Source organism: Culicoides brevitarsis, chromosome 1, assembly GCF_036172545.1.
Source record: "Culicoides brevitarsis isolate CSIRO-B50_1 chromosome 1, AGI_CSIRO_Cbre_v1, whole genome shotgun sequence".
NCBI lineage: Eukaryota > Metazoa > Arthropoda > Insecta > Diptera > Ceratopogonidae > Culicoides > Culicoides brevitarsis.
This window is the reverse complement of record NC_087085.1, coordinates 11216839-11242290: the sequence shown is the minus strand read 5'-3', so window position 1 is coordinate 11242290 and position 25452 is coordinate 11216839. Positions and strand designations below refer to the sequence as shown.

The window sequence follows — 25452 nt, the reverse complement described above, 5'->3', positions numbered from 1 at the left end:
TGAAATTAATTAATTTATGTAATTTATTTAATATTTTTAATTAATTAATTTTCTTAATTTTTTTAATTATTTATTTTTTTATTATATTTTATCTAAATGTTTTTAATAAAATAATTCTATAAAAATTTTACAAAATTATAATAAATTAAAAATTAATTAAAATATTAAAATTAAAAATCATTAATATAATTCAAAAAAATATTTTTTCTTTAAAAGACATTTTGTTTGAATTCAAAAAAAAAATATCAAAAAATATTTTTTAATTAATTTTAGTAATTAAAATATTTAATTAAATTAATTAACTCTTCAAAAAAAAATTTCATTGCTTTAAAGATTTTATAAAAAGAAATCATGTGAAAAAATAATAAATAAAATCATAAAAACCATATCTTTATTTTGTCACATGATTTCTTTTTTTCATTCTCAGAAAATTAGATAAAAACGTTCTCTTTATCTCAACAAGGAAACAATAACGATTCTTCTGGGAAACACCCAAAGATCAAACCTACATTTTCCTTTCTTTGTGCTCCATCCTTGTAAACTGTGTGCCCTACTTTAATGTTTGGTTGGTGTCAGAAAAAGATGAAAAGGAAAAAGGATTTTATTTGTTTTGGGTGATGTTTGATGATCCGGGTTCTTTGATAAAAGGTCTTTTCACACACACAGAACGAGAAGTGTTTGATTAAAGTGAAATTTTAATGCTGATTAAGGAATTATAGCGCACAAAAATTGAATGACGTGAAATTTGAGATGACTTACTACGATCCTTCCTCAAAAAGAAAAAAAAAAAGAAATTTGCATGAACAAAAAAAAATTTGTCTCCATCATTTTTTTCCTGTATCATCGCCGCAAAATCAGTCGTGCCGTATTTCCTTTTATTTTTTTTTTATTTTTTTGCTTTCACGCCTTATCTCCGCATAACACATATTCTCACATGTACGGTTGTTCTGTCAAACCGACATCATCTTGATATGATAATAAAAATGTTTATTTTTTTCCTTTTAATTCTAATTGTAGTCTCGACAGAGCTTTATAGCGAGCACGAAAAATGCGAGAAAAAATTATGGTAGACTGAGAACCGAGAAGCGTGCAACAGACAGTTGTGTAGATGTCTCTATTACAAGGCAACGCTAGGACGACGTTAGTTGTTGTTTGGTGTGATATGATAGACGTTATCCTTATTGGAATCTGACCTACATGAGGTATGTACGAGAAAAAGTTTTTTTACAGGAAAAATTGATGTTACATGAGTTTTTTTCCTTATTTATTCATTTTTTTATTCTTTGCAGGAATTTATGAATAATATGCTCGGTTGTTATTTTATTTTTATTGTGGATGTTTTGTGTGTGACGTGAATTTACTGAGCAACACGATAACGATCGCACGTATTTTGTGGAAGGATTCTTATCGCTCGTCAGCCAATGTCGGAGAAATGAGTAAACATGTCGAAAAAAAATATTTAATCTAAACCAACGACGACGACGACGACGATAAAATGAAATGATGATGCGGAGTTGGTAGATATGAAAACTCACAGCAAGAAACAACTTTGTCCACACTTCATGATCACACTTTCATGTCTAAAAATATCACATAACGCAAAGAGAGATGAGACGAAACACAAACACACAGAACTGAGATAAACCATACATCGGCACAAAAAACGGAAAATCCAACTCGATCCGTACAAAAGCATAATTTTCTTGTGAAAGCATATCGTTAACACGCTCTTGCAACCACACAATCATTTAGATGTTATTTTTGTAATTATTACATGTAGAACGGTGCATGCTTGCCTGCCGCGCCATGAACTCCTTCGGAGTATGACTTCTTTTTAACAGAAAAATAATTTTTCTTAATTTTTTTGCTGTAGGTAAGTCGAGTGTATTTTATTTTACACGCCGCTGCTCTTCTACTTCTGCTTTTCCCTGTGGGATGGAATTGATTTTCTTCAATACTTTTAAATATAAAAAAAAATTAAAAATTTTAATTTCAATTTTTTAATTAATTAATTTATATTATTTGTAAATTTAATAAATATTTTTTTTTATTTTTAATTAAATTGAATTAATTTAAATATTGTATTGGAAAAAATTTGTGTGAAAATTTGAAAAAATGTTTCCAAATTTTTATTTATTTTTTTTGTTTTGAATATTTTTAAATTTAAATTTGGAATAAATTTCTTCTTCTAAAATTTTTACAGAAATTTTTATTTAATATTTTTTTATTTACCTTTACCTATTTTTATTTACTATTACTAATACCTATTTTATAAACTTTTACTTTTTTATTTTGAAAAAAAAAATTAATTTAATTAATTTTTTTAAATTCAATATGAAAATCTGAAAATTGGATAAAATTCTTTCAAATTTGTAATTATTTTTTTACAACATTTTAAAATTTTTAATTTGAAAATATTAAGAATTTTCTTCAATTTTTTATTTATTTTTTTTAAATTAAAAAAAATACATTTTAAAAAAATTAAAAGTTAGAACAATTTTATATGAAAATTTCAAAAACCTTACTTTAAAGCCTCATAAAATTCCATTTCATCCCACAGAGTTCTCTTTCTTGTCTAAAGTAGCGAAAACGACAGCAAGATTGGAGTAAATTGCAATGCATACTATGTGCTTAAATTTAATGACGAGAATGTTTCCTGTTTAGTTGATGGCATCATTGTGGTCACCGCGTGTAGTCAAAAGTAACGAGACAAAGGAAGTGTCTGGCGAAAGGATGATCTCCAAAAAGCATTTTTGTCACGATTTTCTTTTAGAAAAAAAATTTAAAGGGGGAGATTTTTGGATCTTTTGAATAATTTTCCGCATTTTTTTAAGCACAAAATCCACTGTGACGGCAAAAAAAACTTTTTTTACACATTTCATTCTTTCTGCTATTGTGCACAATTTTTTTTCATCCTCTGTTTGTTTTCTTTTTCCCTTCAACTCTTTTTTTTCCAGCATCATCGCAGCATTTCTTCCTTGAATATGTGTTTGTACTCGCAATATTGTGGAAAATTTATGTATCGCAATTCTAAAAATTAAGAAAAAAAATAAAATTTAATTAAATTAATAAATAAATTTAAATTAAATTAATTATTTATTAATTAAATAAAATAAATTAAATTAAATTAAAATAAATTAAATTATATTAAATTAATTAATTTAATTATTTTTGACTTTTTAAAAAAGTATCAATTAAGAAGTTAAAAAATTTAGAACCAAAAATTTAAAGGAAATTTATTTATTTTTTTTTATTTTTAAAATCACTAAAAAAAATTAAAAAATATTCTTTAAAATTTAATTTTAATATTTTGAGAAAAATTAATAATTTTATAAAAATTAAAGAATAATAATTTCACGTCTTTCAAAATTAATTTAATATAAAAAATAATTTAAAATCAATTTATTTTAAAAATATTTTCTAAAAATTTATCAAAATTTTGATAAAAAAATATTTCAAATTTTTTTTTATTTGAAATTTTTATAAATTATTTAAATGAATTAAATTTAAAAAAAAAATTAATTAAAAAATGAATTTAAAAAAATAAATTTTTATAAAATTTAATTAAATACTTTTGCAAAAAAAAAATTTTCTAAATTTTAAATGCAACACATAAATCTCTCATAAGCAAAAGAATCTGTACAACGCCAAACATTTGGCTGCTCACAGTCTCTCTTAAGCCGCGTGGCGATGAACAAACAATATGCACTTTGTCATTCCATGTCGGTGGTGTGCAATTCCACTCCGGGCTATATTTCTTTTGTTTCCATTTCATTATTATTATGATTCTACGTTGCACTGCAGACACACACACAAAATTGTCTCGAGAAAGGCAGAAAAGCGTAAAAGTAAATGAAGAGACAAGTCTTAGCTAGTTGTGTCGTATCTTCGCTTCCCTTGCACTTATTGCGGCGCTTTGTGCGAGTGTGAAAACCGTTATTATTGTTATTGTTATGCAAGAATCGAAATGAAAACTCGCAACGCCCAAGGGCCTCTCTTCGGGAAAATTTTGCAGATTAACAGCTTTTGCGACGTAATTACCGTCTCGGACTCTGCGGATTGTAATTTACGCTCCCGTTCTGAGTAAACGACCTCCTGTGGCATTCACAAAAAAAAGTATTTCATTAGCAGCAAAATGCAACTCGAAAAAAAGAAATTAAAATTTTATTCTTTTTTTGTGCACGCGTTTGCATTCTGTGCGAAAGTGTACATGTGTTTGTTCTTTCGTAAGAAACGCTAATTTAAATTCTGTTTAAATTTTTCGCCGACAACACAACCACAATCATCGTCGTCGTCGAGCAGCACACAATGACGAGTCTTGAACGTGAAATGTTTATTCTTGTCCGCCGAGCAAAACTGAGCAAACTTGCTAATTAAACGCGCGTACAATACGGGCGAGCAGGCAAGTAGAATCACCAGTCCATAAAAATAGCAAATAATTAGCATAATGAATTAACATAATGAAATGCATCTTTTTCCCTCTCGCGCACGCTGCTGGCGTATTTCTTTTTTTATGGATACAAAACACAGTTAGATAGCCGGCTGCTGGCATGCCGAGTTGGCAAAGAAACGTTAATACTTTCAATTTTTATGTCGAATGAAGTTTGGATTAAGATTTAGTTGATTCTCGTCATTTATTATTATTTCTAGAAGGCTTTTTATTTAATTGCATAACTTGATCTGAAAAGATAATAAAAAAAAGTACTTTTTAAAAAATCATAGTTGAAAACAGAGCTGCAAAAGATTTTAAAAATAAAATTATTAAAATAATTTTTTAAAATTTATTAATTAATTCAAAAAAAATTTAAAAAAATATTTAATTTTAATTTAATTTAATTTTTTAATTACTTTTGAATAAAAAAAGTTAATTATTTTTTTTATTATTATACTTATTTATTTTGTTTTAATTTATTTTTTATTTTATTTTTTTTTTTTTTTTTTTTTTGAGAAAAAAATATTTTTTAAAAATTTTGCCAAAGTCAAATAATTTAAGTTAAGTCTTAAATTTTTAGATTTAATTTACAATTTTTTCAAAATTCTTCTAAAAATTTTCTCAAAATTTTGTGAATTTTTTGTTAGTTTCAAAATTTTTTCTTAATATTCCGGATCCTATTTCAATTTTAACTATTTTTGTTCATCATGAGAATTTTTAATTTTTTTCTTCATAATTTTTTTTTTGTTTCAAATTTCAGTTATTTTTCAAATTTTAAAATTTTCATTAATTTTTGGCTTATTCTTATATTAAAATATTTTTTAATTTAATTCTTAATTATTTTATTTATTTAAAAAATTATGTTTTTATTAAATCAATTTAAAATTAATTTATAAAAAATTAATAAAATAAAATAATAATTAAAATTAAAACATTTATAATTTAAAATCGAATTAAATTATTTTTAATTAAATTAATTTAAAATTTATTCAAGTCCATTAAAAGTCCAAATCTTAAGTTTTAAGTCAGAACTTAAAGTTAAATAAAAAAAAAAGAAATTGATTTTTTACCAAAAATTTTCATTTTGATTTATTTTTGTTTAATAATAGGTCAAAAATTTAATAAATTGACCTAATTCATTTAACTCAAGTCTCAAATTAAGCTTCCAAAAAGTCAAAAGTATTAATTAAGGCTGGATTTTTTTATTGTACACCATTATAAATTCTATTCAGACAATTGAAAATTATTTTTGGACAATTAGAATTTATTAAAAATCTATAATTAAAAATATCATTTTGTCAAATCACAAAAAAATCGTTCCTATAAAAAAAAAATTTTTTAATTAATAAGAACTCACCAATTTTTTTTTTTTTTTTTTTTGACAAAAACCATCTCACTTTTTTTCCTCTCACTCATAAAAACGAGATTTTTATCTGTAATTGCAAGTTGTAACGTTATTTTTTATCATCCATAAACATTTTAACGTGATTACCGTAACAAATCATTGGCATTTTAATTTGCACCGTTCTGCTACAGAACAACAACAACAACAAAAAATCTAACGCAACATGCATGCAGTAAAAAAATGCAGTTGCACTTGCTCTATCAGCGGAATTATTTTTATACTTTTTTTTTAATTCAACAAAAAAAATATAAAAGAATATTGCACGCATTGTGAGAGAGTGTGAAAATAGATTCAAGGGCACTTTAGCAGTTCAACGGAGGTACTTGACTTTTTTTGATGCAAATTGTAGCAGATCTCCAACAAATTCACAGAAAAAAAATGTAAAATATTGTAATTTCAGATCGTTGATTCGAATTAATTTTTTTTTTCGTTGGTGAAAAAAATTGGTAAAATTGACACTTTTTGCAAAAAAAAAATCAGTTAAATCCTTTTTCCGGCAATTTGAGTAAATTGCTTTTACGTCACAAGCAATTGTTTTTGTCCAAGGCATAATAAATCTGGGGTATGACACACATTTGATTGTCACCACACAAAATAAAGTTGCCGAGAAGAAAAAAATCATTTTTCTCGTAACCACGACAAATTATGGTCATCAACGGAGCATGTAACGCTCATCTTGCGCCATCACGGAAAAGCAGTACAGAATGTAGAAAAAAAATTGTAAGTTACAGACAAAGAGAGGAAATAATAATAATAATACTTCCTACTTTTCATATTGAATATAATCCTTTACCGCATGTTTGTCTCTCGTTTCCACATCCTTTCTGCATAAGTAATGTCGCTCTCTCTCTCCTCGGCTCAAATCACATAACCGACAACAAAATAACAACGAAATAATCCCTTAATCCCTTTTTTTAAAACCATATTAAATGTACGACGAGGACTCCCACTCTTTTATTTTCATTCATCCTTTTTTACTTTGACAAAGCCACATATTTGTTTCACTATTTTTCTTTTTTTTCATCATTTAGAGATATTTACCTAGAACTTTTTTTTATTTTGCTCACATTTGGCACACAGATGTGTCGTTGTCACCTAAATGAAGCTGTTATCATTACTTCGGTATCTATTTTTTTTATCTGTCTTTCGATGTTTCATCCGTGCGTTATTAATAATAAAGCAAAAATTCCTGAAATATTAAGACAAACAACAAAAAAAGAGCTCACAAAGAATGTTGTTACCTCTCTCCTTCATTTTTCTGGTGGTTTGTTATTATTTTTAGCGCGTTACGGAAATTTTTCGGAGGAAAAATTGGGTTTTTGCGGAAAATTGTGTCTTGGATACTTGAATTTATTTATTAAATTTTTTAATGAAATATTTAATTTTTTTATTTTTAATTTTTTTATTTTATTTTAAATTTTTATTTTATTTTTTTAATTAAAATTATTTTAATATTAAAAAATAAATTTAAAATTAAATTTTAAATTTTTTTTATTCTTGTAATTTTCACCAAAATTATTTTTAAAAAATTTAAATAAATTACAGTTAAATGATTTATAATTTTTTTTTAAGAATTTCATAATTTACAGTTTTGCTGACCCAAAATTATCTATTTTTTTTTTTTGTTAAAAAGTTTTAATTTTAATTTTTAAATAAAATTAAATTCAAATAAATTAAATGAAATAAAATATTTTAATAAAAATAAAATTCATTTATTAAATTATATTTTAATTTTTAAAAAATTAATTATAAATTAAATTCTATTTTTTTATTACAAAAATTTTTTTTTAAATTAAAATAAATTATTAAAAAATTATTATTGATTAAATTATAGTTTTTATGATTTTTAAATTTTTTCCTAAATTTTTTCATTTAAGTTTTAATAAATTTTGTTGCACACGAGGTTAGGATATATTTATAAATTTTTATTTTTTTTTTTTAGTTTGTTACAAATTTAAATTATTTTTGCTGATCATGAATTAAAAAATAAATAAAATTAATTAATTATTTAATTATTTATTTAATTAATTTAAATTAATAATTAATATAATTTTATTTAATAAAAATTGTAATTTAATAATTATTTCTTTAAATTATTTTTAAAATTAAAAATTTAATTTAATTAATTTAAAAAAAAATAAACCCAATTTTTTTTGTTTTACTTTCAAAAATTCGATCAATTCAATTCATGACAAAAATTTAAAAAAAAATATTATAAATTTTAATTAACTAATTTAAAATATTTATAACGTATTTTAATATTTTTTAAAATAATATTTTTTTTTTCAATAGAAATCAGTTAAAAAATCAAAAATTAATAACAAAAAATTCACTTTCAAAACTCTTTCATAGCTCATTACATTCCGCCGTTTCCAATAACTATCAAAAAGCGGTTAAATTATCCGTTTCACGACATCTTTTATCGCTCATATTTTTTTGTTTGTGAGCCATAGTTTGTGAAAATGGAAAAAACAGCCTCTTGATTATGTGTCTGTGCGAATTTTCCTCCGAATTCTACTTCAAAGCACATGTTTTCATCCACGTTGCACACACGACAACGACGATGGCTCGAAGACGACGTGTTAAGAAATTCCTCAAAACATGTCTAATGAATAATAATAAGTCTAGCAAAAAGTAAAAAGAGGCAAACACACACAAACAACCAGAGAAAAAAACAATTCAAGAAAATGTGTGAGACATTTCGAATGTGACTGAGCGACGCACATGACGAGATCTTTCACGTGCATTTAAAATTTATATAACACGACACAAGAGTTTTTGTACCTTTCTTGGTTGATTTTACTTTTTTTTTTCTTCACTCCCATAAACACACACTTGCAATGTGAAAAGTTCATTGGACAGCGCCGACTTCTATTTTAAGAATTAAATCGTCGTAAGATTTCAAAGATTCATTATTTATTAAGAGAAAATTTGTTCGGAATCATCGTGATATCATTTCCGACGACGACGAAGGGAAAAAAATCATGAATCAGATGAAATTACTGAAAAATCATTTTCATCCGATTCTGATCCGGCGTTTTACGTATCGATGCATCAACCCGAACAAATTTCCCTTATTCAATATTTGATTTGGAACACAATAGAGTATCACACACGTTCGAGCATCACAAAACCAGAACAGCACAGAAAAAAGAGGAACTAATACAAATCCGTAAAATCTCGATTGTTGTTACTTTGTGGCCTTATGCCACACATTTTATTTGCCTTTCGCACCCAAATACAATGAATATTATCCTCCTGATACGATTTCGGCTGTGTGTGCGAAAAATACAAAGCAACAACAACATATTTAGAGATTCAATTTTTCTTCCGTTTTTTTTGTCGTCGTCGATCGTACATGAAATGCGAGCAAAAGCATAATCTAGGCATTTGTTACAATGTGTATGATTTTTTTTCTCTGCTACTGGCGTTATGATATTTACTGTTCAATTGCAGAAGTTGAGTCATGAGATGAAAAAAAATTCAAAAAAATCTGAAGTCGTTTTCTGAAAAAAAAAAATTTTTTTTGATGCCTTTAACTAATTTCTAATTTTTTAAAATTAATTTTAATTTGCTTTGTTTTAATAAATTTTTAATTAAATAATTAATTTTTAATTTAATAAAGTGAGTTAAAATTTTTTTTTCAATATTTTAAAATTTATTTGTTTAAATAAAAATTAATTTAATTTAATTAAAATTAATTTTTAAAAAATTAATAAATTTAAAAATTAATTAATTAATTTAAATAAAAAATTAAATTAATTTAAAAATTAATTAATTTATTTATTAATTTAAAAAATAAAAAAGTTAAATAAATTTTTAAAAATTAAATTAAATTAATTAATTTAAAAAAAAATAAAATATTACAAAAAATCAAAATTAATTTAATTTAATTTAATTTTGTACATTAATAATTATTTTATTTAATTTTTATTAAATTAATTTATTTATTTTAATTTCCAGTCTTCCAGTCTCGATTTCAAAGGACTGAGACGAATGAAAGTGATAACGAAAATCGACTCACCGATAGATGGCGTGGTTTTACCTGAATGCGGCAAGAATTGGAAGCTCATATCCAATGTGAATTTAGCTCTTAAACCAACAGAGGGCGCAGATCATTTATCAATTGCATTCGTCTCAAAATCATCGCGGGTACTGTATTCACGTGGTCACGTGACTCAAAAAATTTTTCATTTAAATTTCGATAGATTATGCGTTGTGAAAGCAAGTTAAGTTTATACCTAACATCCTTTAAATTAAAATTTACTGTTTTATCGTTTTTTAATCAAAAAGTACCAAAAAATGTCAAAAATTTTCCTTTTTTTCTAATTATTTTTATTTTTTCCCCTGAATTTTTTCGACAAAATCGAAGAAAAGCCAACAAAAAATATAAAAAAAATTATTCGCTATAAATTTTTATTTTTTATTTGATTAATATTTTATTCATTTATTTTTTTATTTAAATAAATTTTATTTATTTATTTATAAACTCTTAAAAAAATTCTTTAAACAAAAAATTTTTTTTTTTTTTCATATTTTCAACTAAAATTTCCATTACCATAAAATTTTCCAACTTTTTTCCAAACAAAGTCTCAAACAAAAAAAAAAAAAAATAACGTCATGTCATCATCGACATAATTTCATTTCCATATTGAATAAAAAGTAAGTACAAAACTTTTGTTTTGTCAATATTTTGACTATTTAACTGACTGACTGACACACAAAGTAACACAATAAAAAATGAAAATTATAATCAAACTTGGGAAAATAAGTTACAATAACAACTTTTTTTTATTCAAAATATCAAGCCATGACATGAAATGACCTTCAATGCGTGTAGAATTGAGAGACAAAAAAAAAGAAAATTATCAGAAAAAATAACTTTTGATAGCTTGATAATAAAAATCATGAAATTTTATTTTCGTGGAAAACTTTTTCAATAACTTACAATGTGCGTCTTGGAAAAATTGCTGAATTTTCACAAAACTATTAACACTTTGTCATGATTTTTGTGTCTTTTCTGACATGATAAAATAAAATATCGAAAATTTTTTGATAATAAATGACTTCCAGTTTCAAAGTAAATGATAGTCAATCATGAATAATAAATTTTCTTCTTGTAAATTTGAACAAGATTTAACCTACGTCATGATAGGCATCGTCGTTCATCGCCCAAAAGACACATTTCGTTTCGCATACAAATTGGGGTCTATTTAAAGACGATTCTCTGTCATTTGTCTTTGTGCTTTTCTCGTGAATTTATGCAAAAATAAATATGTAATAAGGAAGAAAAGTGACAAGAGATTCGCATTTAATCAATAGGGTTCGTTCGTTTTTTTTTCCTCGACGAAGCAAAAAAAAAATAAAATAAAAAAGAAGATTACGTCAGAAACGAAGATATGCGTCGAGGTTTTTTTTTTCTTTATTTATGAATACAATTTAGGTAAATCATTCGATGAATGTCATGCATGCGTAAATTTTGTGCGTTCATGTTCTACATTTTATTGTTTGATCGATTGTTTCGCGGAACTTTATCGAAATTCAGGCAAATTCGAAACAATTTGGAAAAAAGGTTTCTCCCCTAAAAAATAGTTTACGACATATTAATTCTCATTCCAGGCACAAATTGCACGAAAATACACAAAAAAACGCAGGCAGCCTTGTAAAAATGTAAGCAAGACTACGTGCCTGTTGAATAACCAATGACATCAAAATTGAACAAGAAGAAAAGGAGTTTTGATGTTCTTTTTCGATTAAAAGTTGATTTTTGTATGGGTTGTTGGTTGAAGTTTTTGATGTTATTTAATCACTTTTATTGTAAGAAATGTGGGGTTTCTGGAAAATTTATTCGATAAAATGAATCTGAGTGATGGAAAATTTGAAGTTTTTATGAATTTAATAATTCAAAAATCAAAATTTAATTAATTTATCAAAAATGTTTATTAAAAAAATAATTTTTCAAAAAATTTATAATTATTTCAAAGAAAATTATTTTATTTAAAATTAAATAATTAATAGTTTTAATAAAAAAAATTATCTTTGTACTAAATTATTTTAAAGAATTTTTTTAATTTAATTTTTTTAATTAAAATTATTTAAAAAAATCATATTTTCTATCATTTTACAAGTTTTCAACTTTAAAATTTTTTACTTATAATTTTCTGACATAAAATTTTATATTTGATATTCTCATTTATTAAAATCTACGAAAATTCTTTTAAATTTTACCCATAAAATAATAAAAAAAAATTCCATAATATCTCAAGTGAATTTCTCTTTTCCTTGGTCAAGCTTCATTAAATCGAAAAAATGCGTTAAATAACACCCAAAAAGGAGACAAAAACCACATTTTCATTTTTTTCCTGTTAATAATACGAAATCTTACCAAAATCAGGAGATTTTTTCGTCAATGTTAAATCACTGTAACAAACATTTTCTGCTTCAATTACGTCATACTCGATATCAAGAGTTGATCCTCATGTGTGTGTTTGTCTTTTTTCTGCTGGTTTTCTTTTCACATCCTTTTTGTTATAACTAGATTACTACTTTTTTTGTTCGGTTTGTGATTCAAATCAACTAAGGCACGCACAAGAGATAAAATTTCTTACAAGTGCTGTGAAAAGTTGAATAGTTGAAGCGCTTTTTTGCTTATATCTTAATTATTTATTAAATTTTCTTCGAATTTTTATTTTTTTCTAAATTATTTAGGATATTTTGTAAATTATTTTCAAATTTAAAAAAAAATAATTTAACTTTTATTATTAAATTAATTCTTTAAAAAATTATAAAAATATGAATTAATAAAATTTAAACAAATTTTCATTAATTTAACGAATTTTAATTATTTTTTTTTATAATTTTTTACTAATTTCGATATTTTTCAATAAACTTTAAAAATTTTTTAAAAAATAAAATGATTATTTTTTTTAATTTTTTCTATATTAAAAAAAATTCAGGACATCAAACGTATTTTTAAAAATTTAATAAGAAATGTAGAAGAAAAGGAGAAAAACTCAAGGACATGAACGAAAAAACTACAAAAAAAACTTTTATTTTCGAATAATTTGTTGTGATTGATGAGCCACAAAATATACTCAACTTTTTCCTTTTATCCACTTTTTTCTCTACCTTTTTGAGTAATTTGTACAAAAAAATTAACTCATTAAGATTTTTTACCATTTTTCTCTTCCACACTTTTATCCGCATTTTTTCCTATAAAAATTTTCACCATAAAGAACGAAATCTGAGACAAACCCAAAGATTACGAAACAAGTAGATAAGCGACAGTACAAACAAGAAAAAAAACATTTTCAAGTGTGCTAGTAGAACATGATAATGATGATGAGTCATACACTTCAGCGCAGTATCACTGAAACAGGAGGACATACAAAACGCAGAACAAGTGGATAAGAGTCTACTCGTGCCAAAAGCATTAACGTCTGCGTTGTTGTCGTCAGTTTGTCATTTTAGCACAATGCCTTGCAGTGAAGCAGATTGAAGTTGTACATTTTATTTTTTCTCCTTGTCTCTCGTTTCCTTTTTCCTTAATTTGCTTCATTTTTTGCCGTATGTCGCTCTCACTTGCCGGTTTCTGTAAAGCAAAAAAAAAAAGAAGAATATCAATGAATTCAATTTTGTTGGCTTCATGTTGTCTAGAGCGGCGAACATTTCCCCTTTTTTTCGTAAAGTATAATTTTCGGTATCATGTTTTTGTGAAAAGACACGACAAAAAGAACATGAATAATAATCGTAAAACCTAGAAACATATGGGATTCTGTTCGGTTTTATAGATTTCTTATGAGTCCCTTAGCAGACATTTCGATGCTGCTCTGTTTCGGTTTGAATATTTTTTTTGTATGGATCGAGGTTTGAACGTGTGTTTGTTCACATTATTTTTTAAATACACAAATAAAGAAAAATATTTTAAAAATGAATTTTAATTTAAAAATTTATTAAATTTTTTTTATAGCTTTTTAAAAAAATATTAAAAATTTTTCAGAACTTTTAAAAATTTCATTATTTTTTTTTTCTTTTTATATAAAAAAATTTTAAAATATTTTCTGGTTTCATTTTTTTTTTATATAAATTCTTATAATTTTATTAAATTTTAATTTTTTCCAAAACATGAACACAAATAATTTAAAAAATAAAAAATAATTTAAATTAAATTAAATTTTTTTATTTAATTTTTTAAAAACTAAATCTAATAATTTTATCAATAAAATTAAAAATAATTAATTTTTAATCAAAATTAAAATTTTTAGTTAATTTTCATATTTATTTTTTTCAAAATAAAAATTTAAAAATTAAGGCCAAAAAATCGAGTTTCATATTATAGAATAATTTTCTATTTATAGGTTATGAAAATAAAAAAAAATATTTTAAATTTCAGTACATTACCTAATTTTTTTTGAAAATTAAAATTTTCGTTATTTTTGATTTTTTTTCATAAATTTAATATTTTTTTGTGAAAAATTTCAATTATTTAGAAAAAAAATATTCATCCCTCCTAATTTTTAAAATTGATTTATAAAATTTTTTTTTTTTTTTTAAAATAATTACGATGAAAGATTTTTAAAAAATATAAGAAATTTTTTAAATCAATTTTTAAAATTTTTCAAATATTTTTTTTTAAGAAATAAATTAAATTTAACTAAAAAGCACTCAACAAAACACACAAAACTGATGCATGCGACACCTTATTGAGGAAAACATTTTCTACTTTATTTTTTTCTTGGCAAATGACGGCAACAAAAAATCAATTACGCCATTCGACGACACACAAATAATTGAATTTAAAACTTACTCTAAGGATATTTTTTTTTCTTTTGCCTACAAAAATCTCAAACTAACGTTTTTTGTGTAGGTCTGCAGCATTTTTCGAGTTAAGTCAATCAGTGATTAAATCAATGGATTAATCTGACAAAACTGTTGTGGCATGCGTAGGCTCGTGAATCGTTATTTTTATGACCAAGCCGAAATGTCACTAAAACCGCTGAATTATGAGATCGATATAATAATAATAATCAGGCTTTATTCGAAAAACACAGAGAGCAAAAAAAAAGACTACCTCCACTAAAAATGGGAATTGTAGTACAAATGTGTGCGAATTTAATGCCAAAATAAAGTGTTTATCTGCAAAGAAGGTTGAATGTAAATTATTAGCAGAGAGAGAGGCTGCACGCATTCTACGGTAGCCAATTTAGGAGTTATGTTGCTTTAAATATTATAATTTGGTACGTGAGAAAAATATTTACGAGTTCATTTTTTTGTGGAGGCGGACTACTTGACTATCACTTTTTTTTTTCGCAAAAACTGAAAAATAAATTTCTTGTAAGCTTTAATTGAACATGAAGTGCGATTCCTTCCTGCGTTTGTTTTTTCGTTAGCGCCAATCTAAATTGTCTCTCAATAAAATGAAAACCTAAACCCAATCAACTTCTGTCCTCCTACTCAAACGCACTCATTTTATTCAATTTATTTTTTGTAACCGCAGGCAGTGATCGAGCTCTTACTTTTTATTCATTCAGTTTTTTTTTCTTTTCAAAGAGAAGTCAATTCACGGAGGTATCATTAATTAATTAATATCACGACTACTAATCGGTATCAATGTCTTCCAAATGGCTTGTATGCACATTAAATTAATAAAAATTATAGATTAGAGCCAAAAATGGCAAAGCGATCGACAACGATCCAAAAAGAAGACATTGAATGTTTGTTTTTATAAAAGAGACTTTTTTTTAATTATCTAATTGATTTGTTTCCTAAAATGAACATTTATCGTCTTTTCGTGTGTTTCGTGAAAATTGTGGACAAGTCACTATTAGTAGTACATATTTAGAGATATTTTTAACCTTATGGTCCATAGATGTTGTGTTTTTGTTTGTCTCTTGAGACGAAAATGGACAAAATTTATCTATTTTTAAATATCAAGCTTCTTTATTTTTTTTGTTATGAAATCGAAGATAATTTAAAATTATTATTATGAAATCTATGAAAAAATTGTAAAATTTAAAAAAAAAAATGTAAAAATTTAAAAAAATAATTTTTTTTTAAATTTATTTTTTTAAAAATAAATAAATTTAAATATTTAAAAAAATTCATTAAAAAAATAATTTAAAAAATTAATTTTAAAAATTATTTAATTCTTTTGACCTACATTAAATTTAATATAATAATTAGTTTTTTATTTAAATAATTTTAATTAATTTTTTTTTTGTTTTATTTTTTAATCATAGTTTTTATTTTTTTATTAATTAATTAAATTAATGCTAAGTATTTATTTTAAAGAAAAGTAAAAAAAATTAATTAATTTTAAAAATTTAATTTTTGCTTTAAAATATTCGAAACTTCATAAGGTTCAATTTATTATAAAATAAATTAAATTAATTTTTTTTAATTTTTAAACCTAATTAAATCAAAATAATATGAATATTTAATTTTTTTTAATTAATTAATCACTTTTATATATACTCATATAATAATTATTTTTAATTTTTTTGAATTTTTAATAATTTTTCTGCAATTTTCTTGAAATTTTTATCATTTTTATTCGCCTCATTTATAAAAGACACCTCATTACAGACAAACGGACAGACAAAATTCAATTTTTTTTTAAAATGCCTTAAAAATTAGCTTCTAATGGAAATTCATGCGTAAAAGGCTGAAACAAGGGCTGTGGGTGCCTCTAATTAAAACCAATGTACATAAATTCAAATCCAATCAACAAAATCATACAAATTCAAATCAAGTCGTTTGCCAACAAAAACATGAATGAACCCAAAATTTATGTCTTAATTATGTTTTTTGGCTGCTTTTTGAATATTAAACCAGAATATGAGTGAAAAATCATCCATCAACACCTCCTCGTAATTAATCACATTAAAGCGTAACTTTTATAGGAACACCAGAATAATTAATTGGATTATATTTTTTTTATTTATTCTTTAACAATCTGTTAATCTGATGTTCTTTTGTTCGATAATTACTTGCCTACAGGTGACTGACCTGATTTTTTGATGAATATCAAGCAAAATTGTAAGAAAAATTCAACTTTCTTCAGAAACTCTCATTTCTTCGCGAGAAAATTGAACATAAAACATAAATTTAGAAATCACATGAAACGAAAGTGATACTAAATCTTCCTACAAATGTCTATTTTTAGCAGTTCGCAATGATTTTTGCAACATCACTCGTTCTTTTCTTCCACACACGAAGTGCATTAAGAAGATTAGACGATAAAATTTTAATGTGTTCTGCTCGGGTCTTCATCATTTATCACTTCTAAGCAAACGAAAGACTTGAAATTAAATTATCAATAAATCCTTTTGGGAAAACAAACAGAAAATCCACAAAATTCATACGAAAATCGTCTGTCATCTTTCTCATCGCATTTATGAAATTTTAGTTCAGAGGAAATCACACAAAGTAAACATCACAAAAATTGAGCAAAATCTGTGGCTGTGCAAAAATACCTATGAGAGCTACTCAATCATGCCCGAAAACCAAACAAAATTATAGCAAACCAATTTGGATTAGATTTACAAGTTTTTTTTTTTTTTGCTCTAATCCAACATTTTATGAACATTTATTTACTCTGCGAATCCAAATCAGCACAAAATGAGAAAAAATTGCACAGATCGCTGTTTATGGCGATTACGGTAAACAACTTTTTATCACGCTGTTTTGTTTCTGCGAGTACAATGTAGTCAGTTCAAGTGTAGAATTTGCTAAAAAAAAACATCAAAAACAAACATTAATAATTTTTTTCCTCTCGGCAGCAATCAAAACGGTGTCAATGATCTGTGAATGCATGGAACATCCGTCAACGTTATTAATGAACGTGAACCGAATTTTGCAGCCTACCAGATTTTTTTTATCTTAATTTTTTTAACACACACGCAATTTACAACAAAATTCACAAATTATCAATCAACAATAAAAAAAAAATCTAATAAAATTTATTGGAAAAACGATGGATCAATTTTATTGCAAAAAAAAAATATTGTTTCAATTTTTTTTATGTAGACATTCACTTATGAGAGCTCGCGATTTAAATATTTAAAAAATTATTGAACCGATTATAATGGAATTATTTCTATTTTTTGTATACATTTAATTTATATATATATTAGTTTGATGTTTCATATCTGATTGAAATAATAATGAGAGCAGTAAAATTTTAAACAAATTGGATTCATGTGCACAAAATCAAAGCGGAAATTGTTAAAAATCAAAATGGAATAAGAATAAAAAGTGAGTTGCATGATTTTTTTTCATATTTTTTGTTTTGATCAAAAATTTAAAAAAAAAATAATAAAGATTATCAATTCTGTGCAAGAAGATAAAGAATTAATACCTTCAAGCGAAGAAATTTAATTGGAATTTTTAAAAAATTTTAATTTTTAATTCTTGCATTTAATATCAAGATTTTTTTAATATTTTATGTTTTTTTAAATATTTTTTTAAATTATTAAAAAAAATATTTTAAATTTAAAATAGTTTTTGTTAATTAAAAAAAAATATTAATTTTAATTTATTTTTTATCATTTTATTTTATTCTTTTTTTAATTATTTTATAACTCGTACTTATAGGTTTTGTAGACTCATTTTTTTAAATTTCAAATTAAAAAATATTATATTTTAAAAATTTAAATATAAATATATTTTTTTAAATTTTTAATGATTTTTAATTTTTTTTTAATTTAAAAATTACTAAAGTATTAATTTTAATAATTAATTCCTTTGTAACATTTTTTTTAAAATTATCATATAAAAAAATATTAAAAATTATTTATAAAAATTATTTAAATAAATAATTTTATAAATAATTATTATAAATTATAATAATTTTTAAATTATTATAAAAAAATATTAAATATTTTATTAAATAATTAAATTTTATTGATTAAATAATATTAAAATAAAATAAAATTTTTTATAAGATACATATTTTAAAACAAAAAAATATTTATTGTATTAAAGTTATTCTAATTTTTATTAAATTATTTAAATATATTTTTAGTTTAATATATTTAAATAAATATTATTTTAAAAAATTTTTATTTAATCACTAAAAAGATTTTTTTTTTAAATTTTTTTCTAAAAATTTTTTTACTTCAATTTTTAATACATTTTATTTTTACAAAAATTTTCTAAAAATTTCAATTACAGTCAAAGAAAATTTTATAAAAACACGGAAAAATAATAGAAAACAGATCCAGCACATGTTAAATAATAACATAATAAAAAATCTTGTCGAGACATCTGTCACTCCTCTGCCTATTAAGTAACAAAAGACCAGACATAATTTTAAAACAATATCCGCTGAGTGCAATGATACTTAAAATTAATTCAATCAATCCAGTTTATTTTTTGCTTGCTTGAGCTTCTTGCACTGAAAAAACAACAAACTAGAACGAAATTAAGAATAAATTTCATTTAAGAAAGGAAAAAAAAAACAGACAATGTTTATTTATTCAATTAACTTGATTGCATAAGTTAAACTTTTTTCTTCATTTCTCTCTTCTGGATCTGCATGTGACCATAAACTTCCTATATGTTCCAACACATAAACATCACATGAGCATGCATTTAGCACAACGTGAATGATCTTTTATGTTTTTAATTAATTATGATGGAATTTCATCACGAATCGAGAAATTTCATGCGGAGAGTTTAAAGTGTCACGCATTCTCCTAATTGGATGTTCAGACTATTTTTGGGTTTTTTTTAACGAAAAATAAGTAAAAATCATAAAATCACGTAGAAAGTTGTCCCCCGAAAAAAATAAAAGAAAACGAGCGGCGACACATGTCTGAGTGCGAATCGGATTGAATTGATGTAAATATTCACATAATGAACGGAGAAAATGGGTGTCATGCGATATTTTCACATAAACGGCATCAACATACCACACACAACATAAAATGAAACAAAAATTGTCCGGCTCCATTGATTTTTTTTTTCATTTCGCCCATAAATGCGTCGTCGTCGTCGTCAACCGTAGAAAATGTAAAATTATAGCTTCATCGCTCGCAGGTCGAGTCGCTCACTTACTTTTTGCAGTCTAATTTTTATTTACAGCCCTCTAATAATGTGGCACGTAGATACATTCTTGGCAGCAGCGACGAGTGTTTTCGCCTTCATGCCATGTGCCAGCGATTTATCAGTGAAGCAGAGAAACGAAGAAAAATGGACTCGCAAACATATGTAACATACCAGGTAATAATGTTACGTGCATTGAGGACATAAAATTTGAGTTTTTTTTTATCGTAGCATGACGCAAAACGGACTCTTGCAGCATTTTAAACGGTAATAAAGGTGACTGACATGAAGAAAATAGCTGGAAAAAATGTTTTAATGGGAGGATTTAACAGTTTGAAGTCCTTGGTTGGGTATTTTGAGCCTCGCCTAGTTGTCAGCGTGACAGGTTTCGACTGAAAATTGGTGAAAATGTTAAGAGAAATTATTTTTTGACATACTTTTAGGTACTTTGGGTTTCTTTTGATAGCTAAAATTGGATAAAAATGAATTAAGACTTTAATTTTCAACTATTTACTTACCAAAAATTGGGATTTGGAAGTCAATTTATGTTTTAAAAGCCAACTTTTCTTCTATAAAAAAATAAAGGTAAGAAAAAATAAGAATATTAATGAAAAATTTTATCTAAAATTAATTTTTAATATCTAAAAAGCATTTTTTAAAGTTAATTTTATAGATTTTTCTGAAGCATTAATTTAAATTTTATATTTTAAAAAATAAATAAATTCGTCTTTAAAAAAATTAAAATAAAATATAAAAAAATTATTTAGGATTTTTTAAATAAATTTGAGTCAATTTTAACAAAATTTTTCAACCATAAATAATTTTTGTTTAATTTTTTTTTAAAGTTTTATTTTTAAAATTTACGAAATATGAGAAAAAATTATTTAAATTAATTTTCCATCATTTTATGCCCTTGCAAAATTCAAAACCTTCATAAATTTTTCAGAAATCCTTCATAATCTTGACCTACCATCAATTCCAGCAACAATAAATTTCATTCACAAAAAACCGTAATTTGTTATCATTAAAGGTAACTTGATATTTTCTGCCAAACTCACTCTGCGCCGCGGCATATCAAGTTCCCAACATAATTCCCGTGAAACCAACAAAATAAACATCACTTAGCGAAAATCAATGGGAAACGTATCCGCTTTAATGGAAAAACTAATACAGGCTTTTGTCGGAAAATTGTTTATATTTTCCTCGTCTGTATCATATTGCCTTCGAAAAATGCTGCAAAATTCATTACGACATAAATACAATACGGTTCCATTGAATTTTCCTCGCTTCGTGCAACAGCAGCGGCAACAACAACAAGTGAATGACTCATCAATGTTTTTCCAGCATAATAAACGAGTTTGCTCATTTTCCTGTAGGAATGGAATCGACGGCACGTGATACGCAGACGTGAATGAGTCATCATCGTCATGTTAAAGCAGAAAATTTGTTGTATGTAGAAGAGAAATGTTTAAAGAGTAAAATGATGAAAAAAGGGAGGAATTTTTATTTAATTTTTTCATATTTTTGTTCAATTATTTTTTTATTGTTATTTAATGTTTTTATTATTTTATTTATTTAATTAATTTCAGTTTTTATTTCATTTTTCATAAAAAAAATTTAAATTAATTTTTAAAAAATATTTTTTTTTATTTAAATAATTTATTTTTTTTTTAATTTTTTTATAATTTTTATTTAATTCTTTTGATATTTATTTTTAATTCATTCAATTGAAAATTTAATTTAATTATTTTTTTAGTTTGATATATTTTTATTTTTTTCATTTATTTAATTTTTATTACATTTAAAAAAAATAAATTAAAAAAATAATTAATAAATATTCAATTAATATTAATTATTTTTAATATTTTTTTTTAATTCAAATTTAACAAATTCGATTGATTGAAAATTTAATTAATTTTTTTTTTAGGTAATTTTTTATTTTTTTATTTTTTATTTTATTCATTTATTTAATTCCAATTTTTATTTCTTTTAAAAAAAATTAAAAAATTAATTAAAATTCATAATTAATATTTTTAATTCATTGAATAAAAATTTTATTTATATTTCAATTAATTATATTTTAAATTATTTTTTTTTTAATTCAAAAAAGAAAAAAATAATAAATTGGGTGATAATTGTAAATTTCTCTTTTTATATTAATTAAAAAAATTTTTTTTAATAATAATTATTTTTTAATATTTTTTAAAAATTCAAATTTATATTTTTTTTTTCTTGTATAAAAAGGAATTTTTTGCATAAATTTTCATTTCTCATAAAATTCAAAGAAAAATGAAAAATTTTAATGTTATTAAGTTTATGCAAACACACAACCAACCACCCCTCTGTATTTTATTAATTTTATCGGTTATTGAACTATCAATAGTTAAATATTTTCCCAATAATACACGATTATTACCGTTTCATGCCAAAAATGTTTACCCCAACGACTGTTGTTATTGTTGTTGTTCGAAAGCTAACAAAAAGCACATTATTTATCATTTTAATTGAATTCGATTATCACATAATAAAACATCGAGCATGGCTGAAGTTTAGCGATAAACGGGGCTTTTTAATGCAATTATTGTAAAAATTAATACAAATTGCGCGCTCCATGTATAACGAGACAGCGCGATTTTCATCCGATTATAGAATTAATGTTATTAGCGATATTGCGAAAACTCACGTAACAAGAACATAATATTATGTCATCGCGGGACGTGAGTGCATTTTGGCATGTACACGAGAGTCGTTAGCACTAATGAGACGACATTCGATGAGAATTGTGGGTCATGACGAATACAGCAGTGATCTAACCGCAACAAAACAACTGTAATCAGCATAGTAGCACATTATTTTACTTTCTTTTTGGCGCATTTGCCCGGAATACTAATGGCTTTTGAAGAAAAATAAAATAATTCGATTATCAAACAATTTTTTCGAACACTTTGTTTTAGTCGTCGTTTTGCAATTGTCGATTCAAGTACTTGAAAATCATCAAAAATGCAGCTAAAAATTACATTTTTGGTAAAATTTAACAAAAATTTCCAAATAATTTTTTTTTAATTAATTTCCTTTAATTTCAGGTCCTTTTTCTTACCTTTCTCAACGAATCACGTGCCATCCTCAATATCGACACATCAAACGTTGATCCAAATTTCAAGTATTTCCGGTATCCAACTACCACGCCAGGTCCCATAATTTTCCTGCGGAATCAGAATTATTATTTGAGACCGAAACCGAAACAGCCAGATAATAAATTGGTAGCAACTTATAAAAAGGCAAAGGCAGCTTATGATTATTTTGTGCAAGTTTTGTCGGGAGATCCGCTCGCCAATCAGAGAATGAATTTTGTCTTTGATCCGAATGCGGCGAAGAAAAATAGTGAAAAGTTTCAAGAATTCTATGGAAAATACGGGGAGAGATTGATAGAATTAATTGGTCAAGGGAAGCCTTTGGAAGAGTTGAAATATTACGGAGCTGTGCCAAAAAATCAGTACTTTTTGTGAAATAAATTAATTAAATAATTTTTTAATTTTAATTGTGATTTTTTTAAAATTTTTATAAATTTTTTTATCAAAATTTTAATATATTAAAAAAATTTTTTTGACCAAATTATTATTTTTTTTTATCAAATTTTAATAATTTTTGGGAAAAATTATAATTTTTTAATATTTTGAACCAACAATTTAATGATTTTTTTAAATTTAAAAAAAAAATCAATATTTTTACGATTTTTAAATTTTGACCAAATTTAATTTTAATTTTATTTATTGAAAAAATTTCATAATATCGTAATGTAGATAATTCTTATGGAAAAAAATAATACGTTCTATTTCAAATATTTTAACGAATTCGTTTTATTAATATTTTTACAAAAACTTTTGATTTTCATAAAAAAAATATTTTTAACAAAATTTTTGAAATGAATTAATTTAATGAATTTTTATTAAAAATTTAATTTTTTTTTTTAAAAAATTTTATTTTTTTAAAAAAAAAATATGCTTTTGCAAAATTTGAAAATTTTAAATTTTTTGAATTTTTTTACAAATTTTAAATTTTTTTAACAAAATTTTTTTACCAAATTTTTTTTTGTTGTTTTTTTTTACTGAAACTCATCAAAATTAATTAAAATACTTACCAAAAATCCTCCAAACCTCAAAAAATTAAAAAAAAAATTTTTTTCTTTCTTTTACAGAAATTTTCTGATTCGAGATATTTTATTTTTCCTCATAACTTTTACATTATTTTGAGAGAGACTCTTTCTTTTTAATCTATTTCCATTTAAATATTTTTTTCTGCCATTCTTGCACTGTTGTAAGTTTTCTAGTTGTACAATGTCAAATAAAAAACTGTATTTTCTGGGACGCGGAATGTTACAAAAAATTACAAAATTTCCTATTTGAGCTTCGGCTTGTTTGAGAGTAGTTTTTGAGATTCATGAAAATATTTTGGCATATTTTAAAAAATGTTTTTGTTGTTGTAGGGAACATGTCAATTTTACTTTGCCAATTCTTTTCCAATGTTTTTTTTTTTCGAATAAATATTTTTAATTTCTAAAATCTAATGGAATAGTTTTTTTCTTTTTGAAGAAAGAGAAGGAGAGAGTTTCTTAACAATTTTTTTTAAATATATATTTTTTTTTTTTTGTATTTTTTTTTTAAATATTTTCTCTTAAAATTTATGATCAACACATGAAGCGGTAATACAATTAAGGTCAATAAGAGACAAGGCCAAAAGCGTTCATTTTTTTAAATTCTTTTAACAAATTTGTTACAAAAGCAATGCGATATTTGTTGATCCCTAAACTTTCTCAGATACTTAATTTTTAATTTTTATAAAAATTTTAATTAATTAAAAAAAATGCATGCTCGTCATTAAATTAATAAAAAAAAATTAAATGAGAAATGATGACAAAATAAAATTTAAAAAATGAGAACAGGAAAAAAAAAGTTTAAATATTTGTGTAGGCTCAGTTTTTAACATAAAGTGGGCAAACTCGAACATGTCATTGAATGAATGAAACGAACCTACCTACACTATGCGCTTTAAAAAATTTTAATTCTGAAGCCATGAAAAATGAAAACGAATACAAACCATAACAACAACAACAAAAAATTAAAAAAATAAAATAAAACAAGCATGATTTTGTATGAAAAAAATGATTGTTGATTTACAAATATTCACTTTACAAAAATTTTACATGTACTTTAAAAAAAGGAAACGGACTATGCAATGTTTTATGTATAATATATAAAGCATACAAATATTTTTTTTTTTAACTTTTCGTTAAATCTTACGTTAATTTGTGTGTTTCGGTGTTCTGCATGTCGCCTTTTCCAGTGTGTGTGATGAGAGAAAGGGATGACAGCAAACCAAAAAAATTCTCTTTTTTTAAAAACAGAATTGTATTGTGAACTTGTACAACTTTTCTTCTTTAATGTAATTTTTCTTAGCTGATGAATGATGATGAATTGGGAAAGTAGTATGCGCGCGATGTTTAGTGAGATTTAAATGCAGCAAAGTAGCATGATATCGATATATGATGATCAATGAATGAGATGAATGACTT

The 25452-nt window shown here is 24.0% G+C and overlaps 2 protein-coding genes across 2 annotated transcripts in view; both read left to right on the top strand.

The window, feature by feature from the left end:
* The first annotated feature begins 4680 nt into the window (after positions 1 to 4680).
* LOC134838266 (phospholipase A1 VesT1.02-like) overlaps positions 4681 to 25452 on the top strand; it is a 218151-nt gene continuing 197379 nt past the window's right edge. The window contains exon 1 of the mRNA XM_063853759.1: positions 4681 to 4701. The gene's annotated coding sequence lies outside the window, so the exon portion shown is untranslated. The remainder of the gene's footprint in view (positions 4702 to 25452) is intronic.
* LOC134837270 (uncharacterized) lies at positions 22657 to 23389 on the top strand. Its single transcript, XM_063852637.1, has 2 exons — positions 22657 to 22907; positions 22967 to 23389. The coding sequence occupies exons 1-2, from the start codon at positions 22884 to 22886 to the stop codon at positions 23387 to 23389; spliced, it is 447 nt and encodes a 148-aa protein (XP_063708707.1). The 5' UTR covers positions 22657 to 22883.

Excerpts from the sequence above, each read along its gene's own strand:
- LOC134837270 (XM_063852637.1), top strand. The coding sequence starts at position 22,884 with ATGCAGCTAAAAATTACATTTTTG. Across the intron at positions 22,908-22,966 it reads AGCTAAAAATTACATTTTTG|GTCCTTTTTCTTACCTTTCT; the intron begins GTAAAATTTAAC and ends CTTTAATTTCAG.